The sequence below is a fragment of the Cibotium barometz genome, chromosome 14, assembly GCF_041138505.1.
Source record: "Cibotium barometz isolate CiBa-2024 chromosome 14, ASM4113850v1, whole genome shotgun sequence".
NCBI lineage: Eukaryota > Viridiplantae > Streptophyta > Polypodiopsida > Cyatheales > Cibotiaceae > Cibotium > Cibotium barometz.
The window spans coordinates 17,447,285-17,466,810 of record NC_141059.1 but is presented as its reverse complement, the minus strand read 5'-3'; the positions used below and the strand labels follow the sequence as shown (position 1 = coordinate 17,466,810).

General features: G+C 39.8%; 1 protein-coding gene across 6 annotated transcripts; it reads right to left on the bottom strand.

The window, feature by feature from the left end:
- Window positions 1–11,991: 11,991 nt before the first annotated feature.
- On the bottom strand, window positions 11,992–15,837 carry LOC147631721 (uncharacterized). 6 transcript variants are annotated; one of them, XM_086808234.1, is made up of 10 exons: window positions 15,626–15,831; window positions 14,813–15,076; window positions 14,350–14,452; window positions 14,166–14,223; window positions 13,932–14,068; window positions 13,726–13,788; window positions 13,470–13,623; window positions 13,160–13,261; window positions 13,007–13,074; window positions 11,992–12,407 (listed from the first exon to the last, which is right to left on the bottom strand). In XM_086808234.1, the coding sequence occupies exons 1-10, from the start codon at window positions 15,673–15,675 to the stop codon at window positions 12,252–12,254; spliced, it is 1,155 nt and encodes a 384-aa protein (XP_086664360.1). In that variant the 5' UTR covers window positions 15,676–15,831; the 3' UTR covers window positions 11,992–12,251. The 6 variants fall into 6 exon arrangements, with proteins under 6 accessions (XP_086664360.1, XP_086664359.1, XP_086664361.1 ...); XM_086808233.1 differs by having other exon boundaries at window positions 14,813–15,833; XM_086808237.1 differs by having other exon boundaries at window positions 12,269–12,407; window positions 13,164–13,261; window positions 14,813–15,837.
- Between the last annotated feature and the right edge of the window lie 3,689 nt (window positions 15,838–19,526).

The window sequence follows — 19,526 nt, the reverse complement described above, 5'->3', positions numbered from 1 at the left end:
AACTCAAAGGTAAGAAGCATGGCTTAGAGGCTAGTGAGCATGGCTGAAAAGGCTTTGAGGCTGAAAAGGCTTTGAGGCTCAACAAGCATGGCTCAGAGGCTTAACAAGCATGGTCTTTACAAAAGACTCAAATGTCAAATCATGTCTGAACAGCGTACATCAACATACCAAAACAACCCCCTGCCTAAAGCAGGGGCACCTTTTATAAAAACAAGGCGTTACATAATCTAAAAAGATCCGCAATATATATCTCAAATTTTTTGGGGACTACCCGGGCAAGACTCAACATAAATAAAAACTAAAAATTAAAGAGGATTCTTCCCTCAATGCCGATGAAGACCATTTTTCGACATTGTTTCCAAGATTGTTAAGTCCTCTTTCGATCCTTTTTGGACATTGTGAAGTGTACTTGCAAAGATCATATGTGTGGTGATGGTGGTTGCACTACTACTCACAATCATTTTTGGCATCATCATGGCCAAGGCAGAGAACCAGATTGAGATACTGAAAACTCCCAAATTCTTGAGGCTGTAGAAGCTTCAATTTGATGATTAATGCCATATTTGCGAAGAAATCTTGTGGGTTTTAGGCCTTAAAAGAGGCCACGTAGCAGAGCCCTGAGAGGACAGCGGGGGTGCTCGAGTGGGAGACGTAGAGGAGGAGCTGGAGTAGCGGCTGCAGGAAATGCAGGTGGCGGAGGGTGGCGCAAAGCGGTGAAGGTGGTGGAGAGCCGACGGATGTCGAAGAAGACGTGCAGAAGGCTCGCATTGTGGCAGAGTAATCAGGGTTGCTCTGCCGACGGTGGCGAACTGTTAGAGGCAGCACTTAGAGAGAGGAACAGCAAGGCGAAAACAGTCAACAATGAAGAAAAGTGCAGGTTTACTACACATAAAAACACACAAGCATGTTAATGATGGGGAGGATGGAAGATGTGTGTGTGACTAGGAGATAGGCTTGAGGGGAAGAGGTAATGAAGTACAAGGGTTGGAGAGGGAGAGACACATGGAGAGAGAGCAAGAAGCAATTGAGCTCAACTATGAGAGAGATTGCACAACTTGAATGATATTCACTGGTAGAATGAAAGACCTAAGTATATGCTTTTATAGACACCAAGGCCTCATTTTTTGACCCTAAATAAGAGGGTGTTCACACCTAGTGTGATCCCACTACTAAGGACATTTGACTAGACTCTAGACAAAATATCCAACAACGTGGGTAGCCATATCATCATATCCATTTGCATTTCTCATCACTCATCAGTATTGGACTTCACAGAGTGTTTCTCTAGGTGAAGTGCTAGCCCTTGAGTGTACAGCTGGTCATACGGCTATGATTTGGCATCTTCATTCTTACCCACATCCTGTACTTGAATTTTAGTTGTATTACTTCTTCTTGTTCATAATACAAAGTAATAGTTTAGCACTATTGTATGTGTCATTTCTTCGCACTCTTCTTTCTATTTATGGAAAACCCTAGCACATAATAAGCACAAGTATTCTACACTTGCACATTCACTTTAATATGTTTCTAGGGACGTTTGATTTATGAGGTCATATTTATGCGGGCATTTTTTTATGCACATTGATCAACCAATTTCATGAATAAGCCACCATGGAGTATAGACAAAAAGAAGGAAAAAAGCATAAATTATCATTTTTTTTTCAATAAAAATTTAAGGTTTCACAACATTAAGAAACTAAATTAGTCTTCTTGACATGCACTATTATAGTCTTTTCATGGATTTGAACATGTAAAAAATCCCCGAAAGTGTTGATATGCACGTAAAAAAAAGCATCGATATGGAATCGTCAATATGCACGTTGAAATACACGTTGATATGTGCGTCGAAATACACGACGTTAAAACCATCGAAAGTAAAAGTTATTTATTGACCCCCTTTTTGACGCTGGTTTCGATGTTGACAATGATAGATTTTGGCAACTACTATTTTGACAGTTATATTGACGAATGTAGATTTTATTTTTTTTAAATAATGGTACACCCAAGTGCAGTCCTGCAGTTGGGTGTAGCAATATACCAGTTTTACAAATTAAAGTCCTGTTCTCTACTGAAAGGTCATGAAACTTAAATTTTTATTAAGTAACAAAAGTTACATAGCTCATGATGGAGTTGACAAAAAGTACACAAAAGAGGCATAGAGTCGACAAAAAGACGTACATAAAGAGGGCCGAATCCTATACATAGAACCTAATCATCATCGTTTCCCTCAGTGTTTGGCACTGGTCCCTACAAAAAGAGTATTCAAGGGAAAAAAAACTTAGAAATGACAAGTGAGGAAAAAACTAATTGATGGGTGAAAAATGTAAATGTTTACTATATTCACCACATCCGTCCAGTTCATGTTGTGGTCCTCTTGCTCGAGAAGGGCATACGTCTCGTGCATTAGGGTGTACCTTTCCTCCGCAGCATCACTCGCGGTATGACCGGCCACTCGCGCTGGAAGCATGAAGCATGAGTACTTATTAAAAAAAATGAAATGCCCATTATGCTAAAAAAAAAGTGAGTGATGGTACTATTAACACTTATAAGGTAGGTGTGGAAAGCATCTCAGCCACCTCTTCCAAGATGGGAGCTCCCTATGCTCTCCATTTGCTTCGCTACTAACAGTCTTCACTTGCTGCTTATACCTTTGGGGATTTGCATGGTTCTTTCTACACTCCTCTTCCCAAATCTCTTATTATGAGCAATTCCAACTTCCAAGGCTTTTGTCCCCCTGACTTTACCTTGCATGTGATGTCGCTGTGCCAGTGTTTCATCATGTTCACCGTGTGATCTTTTATCCATCTAGGATGGACCTCTTGACTACCTAGAGCTGCATTAACTCACTTTTGATTTGATTCATGACTCATTTCTTCTTAGCGCTATCAAGTTTATGCCATGTAGTCATGCAGTCGTGGGGCAAAGGCTATATGGCATACCTCTGCAGATTCACGACTTCATCTCGCCAACGTCATCCAAGACCACATTTTCACACTACTAGCGAAAATAAGCCGGATTGGGGGTAGAGGAATTTGTATCAAAGTGATTGGATGAGCACGAGCTTGATGTCCCCTCACAACTGGTAATGGGTGGGTGCTTGCAACGCTGAGGGAAAGAAGCATCTGTGGAGTCACCACCCGTCGAATGATCTCATCACCTACGGCTACTAGAAGTAGTCGAGCGAACCGTGCGGGGTTTATGTGATGTGCCGTGAAGTGTCCAAGGGGTGGCCTATGTAGTTTTGGGCCGTGATGGCTATGCAAAAGTGCCAGCACCTCCCCCAAAGTAGGCTTGAGCCATAGCCCTTTGCTCAAGGCTCATCTCGGGCATGAAATGATAAAATTGGCTCAAGGACATTGCCTGTGGTGTAGGCAAGGTGAAGAGATTGTGGCTATATGTGGGTGTGTTGTCGGGTGTACAATCCATGGTCTATACACATATACTCTCACAACAAACACAAATAAAACAAATCATATTAGCTACTTTTAAAGCTCTATGATCGAAAGCATTGAGCTCTATGCATAGAGCTTAATGCATGCATTAAGCTCTATGCACATAGCTTAATCTATTCATAAAGCTTGATGCATAAATTAAGCCTAAATCTATGCATAGATAGAGCTTTATGCATAAGCCCTATGCATAGAGGTAAACCTAAGCTAAACCTAAACCGAGCACCCAAGGGTGAAATAAAGGAAAAACATGTTGTAAGCAATCAAAAGAAGAAGAGAGGTTACCGCTCTTATGTGAAGCCAAAAGAGAGGATTAGTGCAAGAGCTACAAAACAAAAGAGGAAACAACACAAGAATGCTCTAAGAGAAATGCTTAAAGCTTAAACAAAAGTGGCATGTTGTGATATTAAAACATTGTTGACCTTCTATAATACTGCTTAGACAAGTAAGGTGGACAGTGACCCTTTTGGATGATAGCTTCTAATGACTTTCTACATGCTCCCCACTATTAAAGCCAAAGGCAACTTCTCTTTTACAAGAGAAGAGTAGTGAAAAGATCGAGGGCTCCCTCGCCACTATAACCACCTACTCATGGATAACCACTCCTAACTTGACTTGACCAACACTCGATATGCCCTACAATAATGTCGCATATCTTTGTGCATAATTCCTATGCATAGAGCTTTATGCATAAGGCTTATGTATAAGCTTCCTTAAGGCTTAAGATCAATGCAATATAGTTAACCCTAAACGATTACATGAATAAGAGATCTTACCTCGACAATGTCAAGCCGAAGGAGAGGACAACAATGCAAGACCTACAAAAACATAACATGAGAAAAAAGTGATTTGTTACACATTTATGAGAAAATCTCTATGCATGCATGCATGGTGCTTATGTATGCTCCATGCATGCATAGCACTCCACATCAAAAAAGAATGAACTCTTTGCATAAGCTTCAATCTCTTTGCCTAAGCTTCAGCCTTATGCATAGAGCTTGAGCATAGGTCTTATCCATAAGCCTTAAAAAGCATAGGCTTAGACATAAGCCTTAAGCATAGGCTTATGCATAAGCCTTAAGCATAGGTCTTATCCATAAGCCTTAAAAAACATAGGCTTATGCATAAGCCTTAAGCATAGGCTTAAGCATAACACTCCACATCAAAAAAGAATGAACTCTTTGCATAACCTTAAGCCTTATGCATAAGCTTGCACCCTTGGGTGTTGGGGTTTAGAATTAGTTTAGGTTTAAGAATGCATGCATCTAGCTTAAGACTATGCTTAAGCTTATGCATAAGCTTAAGCATTATGCTTAAGGCTTATGCATAAGCATAAGGATTATTCTCAAGCTCTATACGTAAGGCTTCAGCTTAAGCAAAGAGATTGAAGGTTATGCATAGAGCTTCAAGCTTATGCAAAGATATTGAAGCTTCAAGCTTATGCAAGGGAATTTGTTTCCTTTTCCTTCCCAAGCAAGGCAAAAAAGAATGAACTCTTTGCATAACCTTAAGCCTTATCAAAAGCAAGGCAAATAAACAAACAAAAACAAGAGAAAGGTGAAGGGCTATCTAGAATCTCAGCAAATTAGAAGCTGCAAAACAAACACACAATTAGGAGTTGTATATTAGAGACACACACATTAAAAAAAAACTGAAACAAGAAAGGGATGGGGGAAGGGAGAGGAGAGAACCTGTAAATTTTTGGGGAGTTTGGACAAGAAATACCAGGTTTTGAAAACGCTAATAGTGAGGCACCACGGTTCTGTTAATAATTCTCAAAATCAAAATAGACGTTGATACAGGCATCAAAATAAAAGTCAAAAAAGCAATGAAATACGCATCGATAGAACCTATTTTCGACGATAATTTACAACGCTTATTTCAATGGTTATTTTACGCCCGCTTCAATTCATTTTTTAATTCCAATTCACATTCAAATTTTAATTTTTTTTGGCGACCCGAAACCTAACTTTAACAAGAATATACCGACTAGGCCATGCATGAAGTATAAAAGAAGCCATATTCAACATACATGAAGCCCATGAGTGCTATAAACCTTTCAAATTTTTTCAATTTAGAGGAGAAAACGTTGTGCCAATGCAGTCGTTGCAAGTACTAAGTTGCCCGACGTCGAAGAATTTGCAATAAGCATTCTAAAAAATGGGGCTTATTTCTAGTAGAGCACTTGCAACATCTACTTACTGGCCTCAATGTTCGCCCATAATGAACCAGTGGATATCCAACCTGGGTGGAGCAAAAGAGCAAGGGTAGAGACAACCTCGATGGGATTAGAACACGAGCAAGCTTTTACGGACTCAGATCAAGTTCTAGAATATGACATGGTGGCCGACATGATAGATGCCTTGCATGACACAAGCCATGGAGTAGATGATCATGATTTGGAGCATGCAACGACCCAATAAGTATAATACATCAAACAACATGTGTAGCATGCTTCTGGAGAGGAGAAAGAGCTATGTAGGCTATGTAGTGAGGCACCACGGTTCTGTTAATAATTCTCAAAATCAAAATAGACGTTGATACAGGCATCAAAATAAATGTCAAAAAAGCAATGAAATACGCATCGATAGAACCTATTTTGACGATAATTTACAACGCTTATTTCAATGGTTATTTTAACGCCCGCTTCAATTCATTTTTAAATTCCAATTCACATTCAAATTCTGAATTTTTTGGCGACCCGAAACCTTTCCATAAACTTAACAAGAATATACCGGCTAGGCCATGCATGAAGTATAAAAGAAGCCATATTCAACATACATGAAGCCCATGAGTGCTATGAACCTTTCAAATTTTTTTCAATTTAGAAGAGAAAACGTTGTGCCGATGCAGTCGTCGCAAGTACTAAGTTGCCCGACATCGAAGAATTTGCAATAAGCGTTCTAAAAAATGGGGCTTATTTCTAGTAGAGCACTTGCAACATCTACTTACTGGCCTCAATGTTCACCCATAATGAACCGGTGGATATCCAACCTGGGTGGAGAAAAAGAGCAAGGGCAGAGACAACCTCGATGGGATTAGAACACGAGCAAGCTTTTACGGACTCAAATCAAGTTCTAGAATATGACATGGTGGCCGACAATGTAGATGCCTTGCATGACACAAGCTGGCATGGAGTTGACGATCATGATTTGGAGCATGCAACGGCCCAATAAGTATAATACATAAACCAACATGTGTAGCATGCTTCTCGAGAGGAGAAAGAGCCATGGAGTAGATGATCATGATTTGGAGCATGCAACGGCCCAATAAGTATAACACATCAAACAACATGTGTAGCATGCTTCTTGGGAGGAGAAAGAGCTATGTAGGCTTGCCCATCTACCACTTTACCATGGAGCACGTGTTTCAGTTCTCCACACTTTCCTCTCCATATTGAACTTACAATCAATATATGGGTGGTCTGATACGAGCATTTCAAAACTTATGGGGTATGTGTCTCTTCCCCTCTCTATGTTTCACATTCTTGCATGAATGTCTTGTCTTTGTCCTTTACTATTCGTTCTGTTATATGTATCAGGTTATTGAAGGATCAAATTATGAAGACAATGAGATGCCTTCGAAGTGTGCATGAGCAAAAGAAATGTTGCACTCCATAGGGATGGACCATATAACACACACCATGCTTGTTTGAATAATTGTATTTTGTTTTCGGCATGAGTACACCACTCTTCACGAGTGTCCACAGTGTGGTTCATTGAGATATATGCAAGATGTCCAAGGACAAAGGGCCGCTAAAGTCTCATGACACTTCCCCATCATTCCACGTATTCAAACAATGTTCAGATGTAAATCCATTGCATCTTTAATTTAGATCGAAACACCAAATCCACAGATGTCGTTATACATGTGCTTGTTGATTCTCCAGCATCATGGAGGCATATTGAAGAGAAGTGGGTGGACTTTGGGGAAGAGCCTCATCATATTCGTCTCATGGAGTCAATCCATTTGGCTTACGAAGTTCATCATGGAGTACATGGCCCGTGTGCCTAGTGAATTATAACCTGGCACCATGGTTAGCAATAAAGAAGGGGCACCTTTTACTTTCCTTGATACTTCCAAGGAGGTACAAGTTTAAGAACATGGACATCTACTTGGCTCCATTAGTTGACAAGCTACGCACATTATGGGATGGTATCCAAGTTCATGATGCGTCAAAGTAGTTTGGAGAAAGGGCCATAATAGTGCAAGGAATACTTATGTGGACCATGCATGATTGGCCGGACCATGGAGAGTGTTTTGGTAAGTTAATTATTCTAAGATTTATTGATCTGATTTAATTTCATGATTTTGGTATTTTTGTATTATTTGCATATCTCATCATAATTATGAGCATGTTTGGTAGGGCTTTCAATATCTGGTTATAATGCATGCTCAAAATAATGTGGGCTTGGATTAGAGGTTTGGTACTCAACAGTTTTGAGGAAGGTGTCTACGAGGGCCACAAAAAGTATCTCGCCAACAATCATGAGTTATGAGAGAGATTTCCAGGGAGGTCTCCTCATGACATGCTAAAGCCAAGTGATTGGAGGAAGGCATGGGAAGCAGAACCAAGTTGTTCACCCTCCAGAATGAAGCAACTATCCATCTTCCATCTACTCCCATACTGGAGTGATCTTCTAGTCAATCATCTTCTTGACCCTATGCACATTTTCAAGAACATAGCCGATATGATTTGGAAAACCATCACAAGTGCTAAAGAGAGCAAGGCACAAAGGGATGATCTACAAGAGGTGGATCGCATGCAGCACTTATAGGCACAGAGTGGACCTGATGGGAAGGTGATTCTCCCTAGAGCACCTTGGGTCTTAACCAAAGAAGAGCAGCAGCGTGTGAAGAAGTGCATCAATGAGTTTCGTACTCCCACTGGTTATATGCATTGCTTAAAGGGAGAATTCACAAAGGATGAAGAGCGTAGTGGCTTAAAGTCTCATGAGACAGGCACAAAATCGTACAGTTTGAGCTGCCAATAGCCATTAAGACCATAGGGAGGGCAATGTCAAGGTCCATTACCCTTCTACTAGATGAAGGGGGATTGCTATACTTATGGCATTTTGCATTATGGTCGAGGAAGTAAAGGAAGTGTAGATATGTGTTGGCATTTTTGTTGGGAGTGGAGAGTAGCCATTATGGTCTTAAAGACCCCTATCAGGTGGGATCTACGCTCACAGATAATCTTGCCACTTGCATCACCACCATTTTGTGAGTGGATCCTAGAAACGAAGGGTGGTAAACTAGGGTTGCTAATGAGAAGTAAACTAGGGGGACCGACGACGATGAGGGACTGATGATGATTATGAATTTGGGATAGTGAAAAGATAAACTAGGCTACTACGTTAGTGAACTAGGGAGATAAGTAAACTTAGGGATGGTAAAGTAAGAAAATTGGTGTGTGAGGCCTAGGAAATTTTGATGATTTTCGGACAAAAAAGGGGTACACGAACTAATACTTGAGCCCAAGACTTGCCTAGCATTATGTGAAAATTTTTATGCTAACCACAAGTAGTCATTGCTACTAGCCCATGGAGGCACATATCTCCCTAGTTTAGTAATTTTTCTTATTGAACATGAATAATTCTTAATTTACCCTTCTAAATTTACTAGACTCCGCTACCTACTTTATCAATTTTTCTAGTTTACCAATTTATTTGATTCTCCATCGATAACTATAGGTTACTTCTCATTAACAACCCTGGTTAACTAGGGTCCAATGGCTCAAAATGGTGACGAGTGGCGAGATCGTTCGTGAACGTAGATCCCATGCCATTGTTAAGAGTGGGGTAGGGTAAGGGAGGTGAAAGAAGGGTGATGTAGGTATCTCAACCATCAAATTCACTTGAAGAAGATAGTCAAAAAATACAATAAGTGGTGAGTCCTTTTTGAAGGCCGTCAAAAAATACAAAAAGTGGTGAAAGAACGTGTGGTGAACCCACATGTCAAAATCAACCTTGGTGGAGTTAGTTTACATTAAGTCCTCCTTATTGATATTTGATGCCCACTTTGTCAAGCATTCAATAACACACATAGGTGTTTTACCTCAAATAACACACACAAATTTTCTACTTTATTAAATCAAATGGGCTCCCTTCCCCTTTCAACAAGTAAGACAATTGGGAAAGGGCTATAAATCATGCTCATTTTAATCTAAGACCCAATTGAAATTTTGGAAACCCCTTCTCAAATATTCAAAAATGCTTATTCAAATTATGATTTATGTTCAACCATGTTGAAAAGGATCCATGAATGTTTAATTAAAAATAGTTTCCCATTGGCGGTTCTACTTTACTTACTTATTCGTGAATAGGATAGCCACATGCTAAGTGCTAATTGTTGTAAGCCCAAAATGCTCGCATACTCTCATTTCTTTTGGTTATTTTTGCATGGTGGTGGTCTCCCCACCAATCAGTGGAGATTGGTTTTTGGTGTAGCACCTACTTGCCCAAGATGTGTGGTAAATTCTGAGACTGTACAACATTGTTTATGGGGATGCAGCACTACACAGCATATTTGGGGTTCTATAGCCCAACTTATGGGCAACTTGAGTAGCCACGCTATGCATGTTACTTGGGGGACAGTTGCTTGGCTCTCCCAGTCTGGTCCATAGCTTTTCTACGAGGGCAATGATACAGACCGTGCCATTTTCATTCGTAGAGATATTGCCTAGCATGGTTTGTTGCAAGATGTCTGTCTCACTCACATTATACACCCTTAGACAAAGGATTGACACCAGTTGGGAGATTGTTGCTTGTATTACAACATGGCAGATTTTGAGAGCTAGATGCACGAAGGCTATTAAGGGTGTCTAGATTTCTGAGTTTCAATGCATTAGCACTATATGGGGTGATGTCATCCATACTCTCATGGCTACTTAGGCTTGTATTCAGGGGTCCTCTCGTTCCGCATAGGCAAAGCAAATTGTATTTATGTGGTGGGAGTTGGACCATGGCATTTTTTTTCCTCTAGTCCCATAAGTCTTTCATGGCACTGTGATGCTCCTCAATGGTTGAGATCACCTTACATATTGGGGTGATTCTATTCTATTCTGGCTTATAGCCGTGATTGTTGTATGCTTTTTTCATACTTATCTTTTTCGAGAAAAAAATGTTCGCATACATTATCTGTGTTCTGTATTCGCTCAAATATATATATATATATATATATATATATATATATATATATATATATAATGTGTTCTATACACATTCAAATTATTTGTGTTGTAATAGTAAGTGGGTCACTTAGCAGCCTAATTAATGAAAGGTTCTTCTAAGGCTCCAAAGCTAGAAATCCGAGTTGCAGAAGTTGGATACCAAAGCACGTGGTGTTGCACTAATACAAGCATGGAGCATCTCCTCATGTTTTAAGGGCTATCTGCAATCTGGTTTGATGAGGATTAATTCGCGGACGAGTCGTGCCTGTTGTTGAGAGCTTATTAGGCCGAGAAGTAATTGGGGCAGAATGTGACACACCTTCGAGCCTTGCAGTCTTCAGGGCACACATTCCAGGCGACCAACACACCTTCGAGCCTTGCAGCCTTCAGGGAACATTTCCAGGCGACCAGCACATGAGCAATATCTAGGAGCAGCCAAGCGTCAAGTACACGCAGTCAGGCAGCAGCAACACCAAGCAGGTGTGCCACAATCGGCTAGCAGAGAAGCAGTCGGCCAACAAACATGAAGTGATGGGTCAATCCTCTACAAGCGGACAGCTGGATAACAGGCCGACTAAGCTTTTCCCCATATAAAGCGTGTGTGGGAACCAACCATTCCTATCAGGTATTTATTTAGAGATCCAGCCTGCAGAGCGTTTCAAGGAAGATCTATGGCTAGGGTATTGGGCTGAGATGTGTTCAACATATTTAGTCACATTCTAAACTTAGAACTTACATTTTCTTTGTACATAATGTGTGTTTTTGTTTGACAACCTCAAGAGATTTTGGGCTATTTTGTGCGCGCTGTGTTGAGTTTCGTTGCTCTCTTCCCTCTCTATTCTAAAAAAAATAGCACGTAGCAGCAGCCTACATACCAGACTAGTTCATGGCACATAGCTCCACCCCTAGACAAATCTTTGTTCTTTTCTTCCATAACCTTTAAAGGATCCCGCAATCAACGCCAACTTCAGCAACTTACCATTGTGATGGTGTCAGCTCATACAAAACCATCAATGCTTGTAAACAATTTATTGGCTCTCAGAAAACCCTTACGAGTGTGATTCACCCCACGCAGACATGCCTCATTGATAACTACCTTGCTGGATTTGAGACAATATATACTAATATATACTAGATACGTAAGTTCTAACTTACGTCAAGGACTACTCATTTAGCACTTACAGACAGCCTAGGCTGAACTTCGTGTTTCCCATCGTGTGGAGACAAACCATAAACAGAAACGTGATCTCTTCATCCATGTAAAAACCTTCAGGGGTGTATCTGTCAAAGAAGACAAGTTCAACCCTTGTACCACATCAAAATCCTTAGGGACATGTCCATCTCATCCACAAAGATTGAAATTTGACCTTGAAAAAAAAAACATTTTATGTATTCCATCCCTCATCTTATTTGATTTCACACAAAAAAGGGGCTTATTCAAATCATGTGCTCCTCCCCATTTAAAAACATATTTGCCCAGAGTCACTTTGACAGCATGGGTTTAGTATTGTAAAAATCCGTCCCCTAGGGCATAACACAAATTCTTAGGGTCTGCTTCGCAGTGCCAACAAGATCTTAGCCGCTTGCAACCAACCATGGTAATATTGAAGCTGCTGTGGAATCTGATGTTTTTAATACCAGATGGCAACATAGCACCCTCGAACGCCATAAAGCAGTGGGCCCCCAGCAGCTAAAAGGCTTGTACCAGAAATATCATATGTGTGAGCGTGGACTGCATTCTTTTTCCTTAGCCATTGAAACTGATTGAAGAATGCATTATTCACATCCTGCAAGCAAAAAAGAAAAAAAAAAGAGAGTCTAATCATTCACATCCTGCAAATGTGACCGAAGTCACTCAAACGCTTGATCCTGACAAAGTCCTGCAATCCAAACCTGGTTCTGTTGGTGAAAAAATATGGTTTTGGAACAATTCAAATCAATAGATTACAAACTTGCCAATTGACACATGGCTCTCCCTGTGAAGAGGACTTTTGCATCCTAAATCTACCCTATGGATCCCCACTTCCTCTCTCACAGCCACTTCTGTCCTTTCATAGAATTGGATCCCAATTGGGCTATTATCCACTGAACCTAGATCTTCTTCCCTTTGACCATGCACATGCATATAATAGCCTAGATTAAGCTATACAACCTCTGGAATTATTCTGTTTGTGAAAAAACTGTACCGCCTCCTTCAGCTGGTGTATCATTGGAAGAAATGAGAAGAGGCAAACGAGTGGAGAAGAGAGCTACAGCCTACGCCATGAGAATCTACTTTTTTAATAGGCGTACTTCAAACAAAGAGAGAGCAGCTGGAGAATTCATTGCACCATGGCATTGCAGCAGGAATATTCGTCACACCATGGCAATGGCAGATGTAACATACCAGGAAGCCCTCGCCAATCTCATGGTAGTAAAGCTCTTTTCCAGAACCTTCATCCTCCGAGCAGGATTCTTTTAATAGAAAGTTCTGTCAGAATATTTCAACTTCTTGTTTTTCAAACATATGTATGGCAACTAAAAATAGATTAGCACTTACTCACTGAAATGTATTTCTCCGTTCTGAGGTCGAAAAATGATAGCCTTCCCAATCCTCCTCCACACGTGACCACAAAATTGTTGATACTCAGTGAGCGTACTCCTTGTCAAACAGAAAAATGTTGATACTCAATAAGTGTCCTCCTTGTCAAACAGAAAAATAGTCCGTGTTTGGAAAGCTTTTGTGTTGAGGCAACTATATGACATTTGTCAAAATCGTCCTAAATGTATCAATTTGTCAACTATTGCATTACTTCCGGTAATGCGGTATGTTTCTGAAAGTTCAGACCTGATTTCAGATAATCACATACCCCATCCGTCATCTGCAGACTCGACCTCAGTTATGATATGCGCACACCGTAAGTCTACTAGGGTGATCCACTTTTGAGAGCCAATCGCTACCACTGGACTCATCAAAGCTAGGCAAACCAGCTCTTTTCTGCGATGCAGCCGCACTGTTTCAATCTGGCTTTTCAAATAGGACCAATCTAACATAAACACGTGATAAGGCAAAAGAAACAAATCGTATGCCAAGATATGCGAAAAAATCAGAGCATAGAAACTTACAACATCCATGAGATGAGGATCCCAAACCTTGCAAGTACCATCTTGGCTTAAGCTTACAAGTTTCTGAAGGCCAGAAAGTGAATCAAACCTATCTGAGTTTTTTGGAACGTTCAAACTGGAACCTTTCTACTTTTATAGAGTTAACTTGTCTAAAAAACTTTCTTCGAAAGAAAATATTTTCTACAGCAAAGTAATCAGAGATTTACCTCTGAAAGCATGCAGTACTTGAGATCTCTGACTTTGTCCAAATGATAGCTTCGATCTGCAAGTGGATTCTCAGAGCTTAAGAAACTGTGCCTCCTGTTGCTGACAGACCACATTTTCAGAGTAGTATCCCGTGAGCCTACAGATGAGGCAGACATCGATGAGTGATGATGTTGCATGACAATGCCTGGAAGCAAGGATAAAATCTGCATCAAGACAGAAGAAAGCTCAACCACCTGTCACCAGAATTGTGTCTGTTATCCAGGCTGCCGCAAATATGAGATCATCATGCTTCTGATCATCACACCAAAAGACTTAACAATTCTTCTGGACAACTGTGGAAAAAGGGATTGTCCAGATACAAAGAACCAATTTCCTGCATGGAAAACAGACTTCTGACTTTCTGCAAGGAAAATTTGCCTGCAGAAGAGAAACTGGCTGAAAGGAAGGGATGCTTAAAACTGCTGCATCGTTGGGATCATCTGCTCCAGTAGCAAGCAGCGTGCGGGAGACATTCATTGCCCTGTGCAAACACGCTCAAAGAGGGTAGAGCTTCAGTATTCTGGGACTAACAAAAAAATGCAAAGTAAGAAAGTGCATGCTGCTTGCAAAACCGATAGGAAAGTTCTGTTGAATCTGCACAATTTTTTGGCAAAATGAACAGAATTCTGAGAAACTTGCTGCCAAATGTCTTGCAAAGTTCTGCAGAAACGGAAGCCTACGGCTATGGCACACAACGTGCTTTCACGCGGTAGTCTGGGTCACAAAGCTTGCTCTAAATAAGCTCATGAAAAGCTGTGGCTTTTGTGAAATGCCTTGCAGGGTTGTAAAAAAACTTAAGCTATGGCATAATGTCGTTGAACTGAAATGTACGAGGACATACATGGAATAAATGCCCCGAGGCGAGGCTCGCGACCTCTGTCGGGGATGTGGTCTTTTCGGCAGGGGGACATCGAACTGGCGGCCAACCATAGAATCGCAGAGAAGAAGCTTGTTGTCCTTGGAGCCCAGCAGAAAGGTGTCATGGTTAAGCCAGGCCGCAGAAAAGACCTTGTCGGAGTTTGCACTGATGCCTGTGAGCTCTGTTTCCCGCAGAAGAGGCGGAATCCTAGCCCATGCCCGCTCGCGGCAAATCCTCCTCTCCCGCCTGCGAAAATGCACCAAACGGCAAGTGCCGGCCTTCAATACAAAGCTTCGGCAAAAACAATGCGTTTCTTGACGAAGAAATTCCAACATAGAGCAGACTTGACGCAAAGTGCGGTGGATCAGAAGCTGCCACAGAAACGAGCCTTGACGAGGAACCTCCAATATAAATCAGACCAGAATCACCGTTTCTTGACAGATCAGGATTCAGAAGCAGCACGGAAAAATTTCCGTTTCGTCGATCCGACATGTACGAAGAAGCTGCTCCAAAGAACTACAACAAACCGGGTGTCCAGGACGATTATCCGTTTCTTGGAGCTCCGACCGTCCGACAGAAATGATACTGGCACGTAAAGATTTCCGTTTTCGACAAGACCAGAGCGGAAAATTTCCGACAAAAGCAAGATCAAAATTTCCAGTTTGAACCAACTGAAGTTTCGACAGACGAAGAAAGCTCCAGGTCATCGGGAATGGGAAGAAACTGCAGGAACGGAGGAGACGAGCAAAATGGCCTGCTTTGGAAAAAGTGCAGAGCTTGCAAAAAAAGCCATACCCAGAGGCTGCGCTGCTGCAGAGTTGCCGGTGCTCCTGGTAGGCGTGCATCTCGGCCCCAAATTGTTCAGAATGACAGTAACGATTCACGAACTCACATCATCGTCAGAAAGAGGGAGTCTGCTTCCTTCGAAAAAAAAATCATCTAATATTGGAAACCTTCAACTCTGAAAAAAAATCATCTAATATTGGAGTTATTTTACAATTTCAAACCTTCAACTCTGAAAAAGGTTCACTTTCCCTCTCTAGAGCCATCTTTCTCTCTCTCTCACACACACACACATGCACATGACCCTCTCTCTCTCTCTCTCTCCCACACTCTCAAATGTTGAAACTCTCTTTTACACACACTGACGTGCATGTATGCACACAATCCCTCTCTTCTCACACTCTCCCACACATAGAAGCTCTCTCTCTCTCACACATATACGCTCGCACACACACATACACATGTAAATATTATATTTAGATACGTATACATATACATAGATACATATACTTACACATACGTATATAATACATGTATTTAAAAATATAATGACACACACAGACATAATTTTAATTAATTTTGATTAAATTTTAATGTGTGGAGATGGGTGGTAAGTTGTGCTAGCTTTAAATATATAGGTAGATATATTATACACACACACACACATATGTGTGTATACATATACATATATATGTATACACATAGATATAGATATATGCACATAAATGCACACACACATACACACACTCTCTCTCTCTCTCTCTCTCTCTCTCTCTCTCTCTCTCTCTCTCAGGAGACCCTTTTGTACTTATTGAAGAAATAATTAAAAACTCACAAAATACATCAAAAGTTAAAACAAAGACTTGAATTAAATTGATATTAAAGAGCATAGCATAGCATAGCATAAGACAAGAGAAATAAAATAACATCACCATCAAGACAAGATTGGGTCCCCTCCCTCCCCACTCCCCCCCCACACTCCCCCCATGCATATAGCTCCGCTTCCATGACATGAGTATTTTATCATAATCAAGCATATTTTTCTATGATTGTTAATCCATCAAAAATATGATAAAATATAATAATCATAGAAAAATATGCTTGATTTAATATGTGCAAGAATTGACTTAATGGAATGTACGAATGTACACAAGGTTATTATATATGTGCGAGTGTACACAAAGTTATTTTATATGTAAAGGCCCAATAGCATTTATATTTGGGCAAAGGCTTTTATATGTACAAACCTTAGAAGGAACTTTCATATGGTTAATAATATGTAAAGCAATACCCAAAAGTGGGAAAAGCAAGTCCAAATTGTACGCACATCTATTATTAGCTCCTTGGGTTATTTTTATGAATACAATTCTCTAAATACTCATGTCGTGGAAGTGGAGCTACACGCATGGGGGAGGGGGGGGGGGAGATTGTACTCAATCTTGTCTTGATGGTGATGTTATTTTATTTTTAAATTACATTGCAAAAATTATGAGGTTTACTATTAATAATAGAAAAATATGCTTGATTATGATAAAATATATATATGTAACATTAATAGAAAAATATGCTTGATTATGATAAAATATATACATGTAACATTAATAATCATAGAAAAATATGCTTAATTTAATATGTGCAGGAATAGACTTCATGGAATGTGCGAATGTGCACAAGGTTATTATATATGTGCGAGTGTGCGCAAAGTTATTTCATGTGTAAAGGCCCAATAGAATTTATATTTGGGCAAATGCTTTTGTATGTACAAACCTTAGGAATTTTCATATGGTTAATAATATGTAAAGCAATACCCAAAAGTGAAAAAAGTAAGCCCAAATCATACTCACATTTATTATTAGCTCCTTGGACTATTTTTATGAATACAATTCTCTAAATACTCATGTCGTGGAAGTGGAGCTACCCACATAGGGGAGGAGATTGCACCCAATCTTGTCTTGATGGTGATGTTATTTTATTTTTAAATTACATTGCAAAAATTATGAGGTTTACTATTAATAATATTTTTAGGCTTTTTAAACTTATATATATATATAAAATGTAAGAAGTTTGTTTCATAAGCTTAATAATATAAGCTTTAAATTAAGGCTTTATATTACAAAGCTCTCCTTTTTTTTATTTTAATAGAAGGCTTTGAAGTTTGTACTTGAGTGGTATGGCCCTTTTTTTTTAATAAATAAAATTAAAACTGAAACGTTAACGCCTAAGCTTTATAAAAAGAACCTTTATAATATGTGTTTTAGAGCTTATATTATAAAGCTTTAGAACATAAGGCTTTTACCATATATATATATATATATATATATATATATATATATATATATATATATATATATATATATATATATATATATAAAATTTAGTTTTAAGCTTTAACCAAAGCTTAATCTAAATCCTTTAAGTAACAAGTCTCTCCACGGACTAAAGTTAGGGCTAATCCGCCATCGCCAAATAGAGGGAATAGAGAGAGGGGAAAATTATTAAGCTTATATAATAATAAGTTTTTTTTAAAACTAATGCTTTTGTATTAAAAGCTTTTAAACTCTTTTTATATAATAACAAGTTTTTTTTAAACTAATGCTTTTGTATTAAAAGCTTTTAAACTCTTTAGATCTTTAATCAAAGCTTTGGTAAAGCCTTTTTCTAATATAAGCTTAAAGCTTATCCATTAAGCTTTTAAAAGAAAGGAACGCTTATTTATGGTTGTCGGTGGCCAGATCAATAAAAAAAAGTTTTTAAAAATATTTTAAACCCCATAAAAGTAGTGCTCCAAGCACTTGCCAAGTGATATATGCACTTGCAAGTGATTTAAGCACTTTTGAAAACTCAAGCATTTTTCTATCCTTTATGTAGTGGTCCAAGCACTTGCAAGTGATATATGCACTTGCAAGTGATTTAAGCACTTGAAAGTGCTCATACATTTACACCACTTGTTTGCAAGTGCTTGTTTCACTTGCAAGTGCTTAGAGGTCATCGAGTTCATAGACCACTCATAAGTATTGAGACCACTTGCAAGTGCTGTGACCACTTGCAAGTGTTATACCACTGTAAGTGCTTACATCACTAGCAAGTGCATAGATATCTTGCAAGTTCTTAGAAGTTTAACAAGTGCTTAGACAACTTGAAGGTGCTAAGACCACTTGCAAGTGGTCATACCTTTTGCAAGTGGTCATACCACTTGCAAGTGCTAAGGCCACTTGTAAGTGTTCATGCCTTTTGCAAGTTCTAAGACCACTTGCAAGTGTTCATACCACTTGCAAGTGCCTAGGCCACTACCGAAGTTCAAGACCACTTGCAAGTGTTCATACTGCTTTCAAGTGCTCATACCACTTGAAGGGGCTAAGACCACTTGTTGCAAGTGGTCATAACACTTGCAAGTGCTAAGGCCACTTGTAAGTGTTTATGCCTTTTTGCAAGTTCTAAGACCACTTGCAAGTGCCTAGGCCACTAGCGAAGTTCAAGACCACTTGCAAGTGTTCATACCGCTTTCAAGTGCTTAGACCACTTGAAGGTGCTAAGACCACTTGCAAGTGGTCATACCACTTGCAAGTGCTAAGGCCACTTATAAGTGTTCATGCCTTTTGCAAGTTCTAAGACCACTTGCAAGTGTTCATACTACTTGCAAGTGCCTAGACCACTAGCGAAGTTCAAGACCACTTGCAAGTGTTCATACCGCTTTCAAGTGCTCATACCACTTGCAAGTGCTTAAAACACTAGCAAAAGCACAAAGCACAAAGCACATACAATTTTTAAGACCTTTAACAGGTGCTTAGAACACTTGGAAGAGCCACTTGCAAGTGGTTGCATCATTTGCAAGTGCTTAGACCACTCACTGGTGCTTAGACCTTAGGGCACTGCACAGACCACAGAGGCAGGTGCTCAAACCACTTACACATGC

Bases quoted from the DNA above. Each gene is read 5' to 3' on its own strand.
- LOC147631721 (XM_086808233.1), bottom strand. From the start codon at position 15,165: ATGTTGGAATTTCTTCGTCAAGAAACGCATTGTTTTTGCCGAAGCTTT. The intron at 14,224-14,349 runs GCAAATTTTCCT...TGTGATGATCAG, and splicing joins AGCCAGTTTCTCTTCTGCAG to AAGCATGATGATCTCATATT. The intron at 13,789-13,931 runs GTAAATCTCTGA...TCTGGCCTTCAG, and splicing joins AGTACTGCATGCTTTCAGAG to AAACTTGTAAGCTTAAGCCA.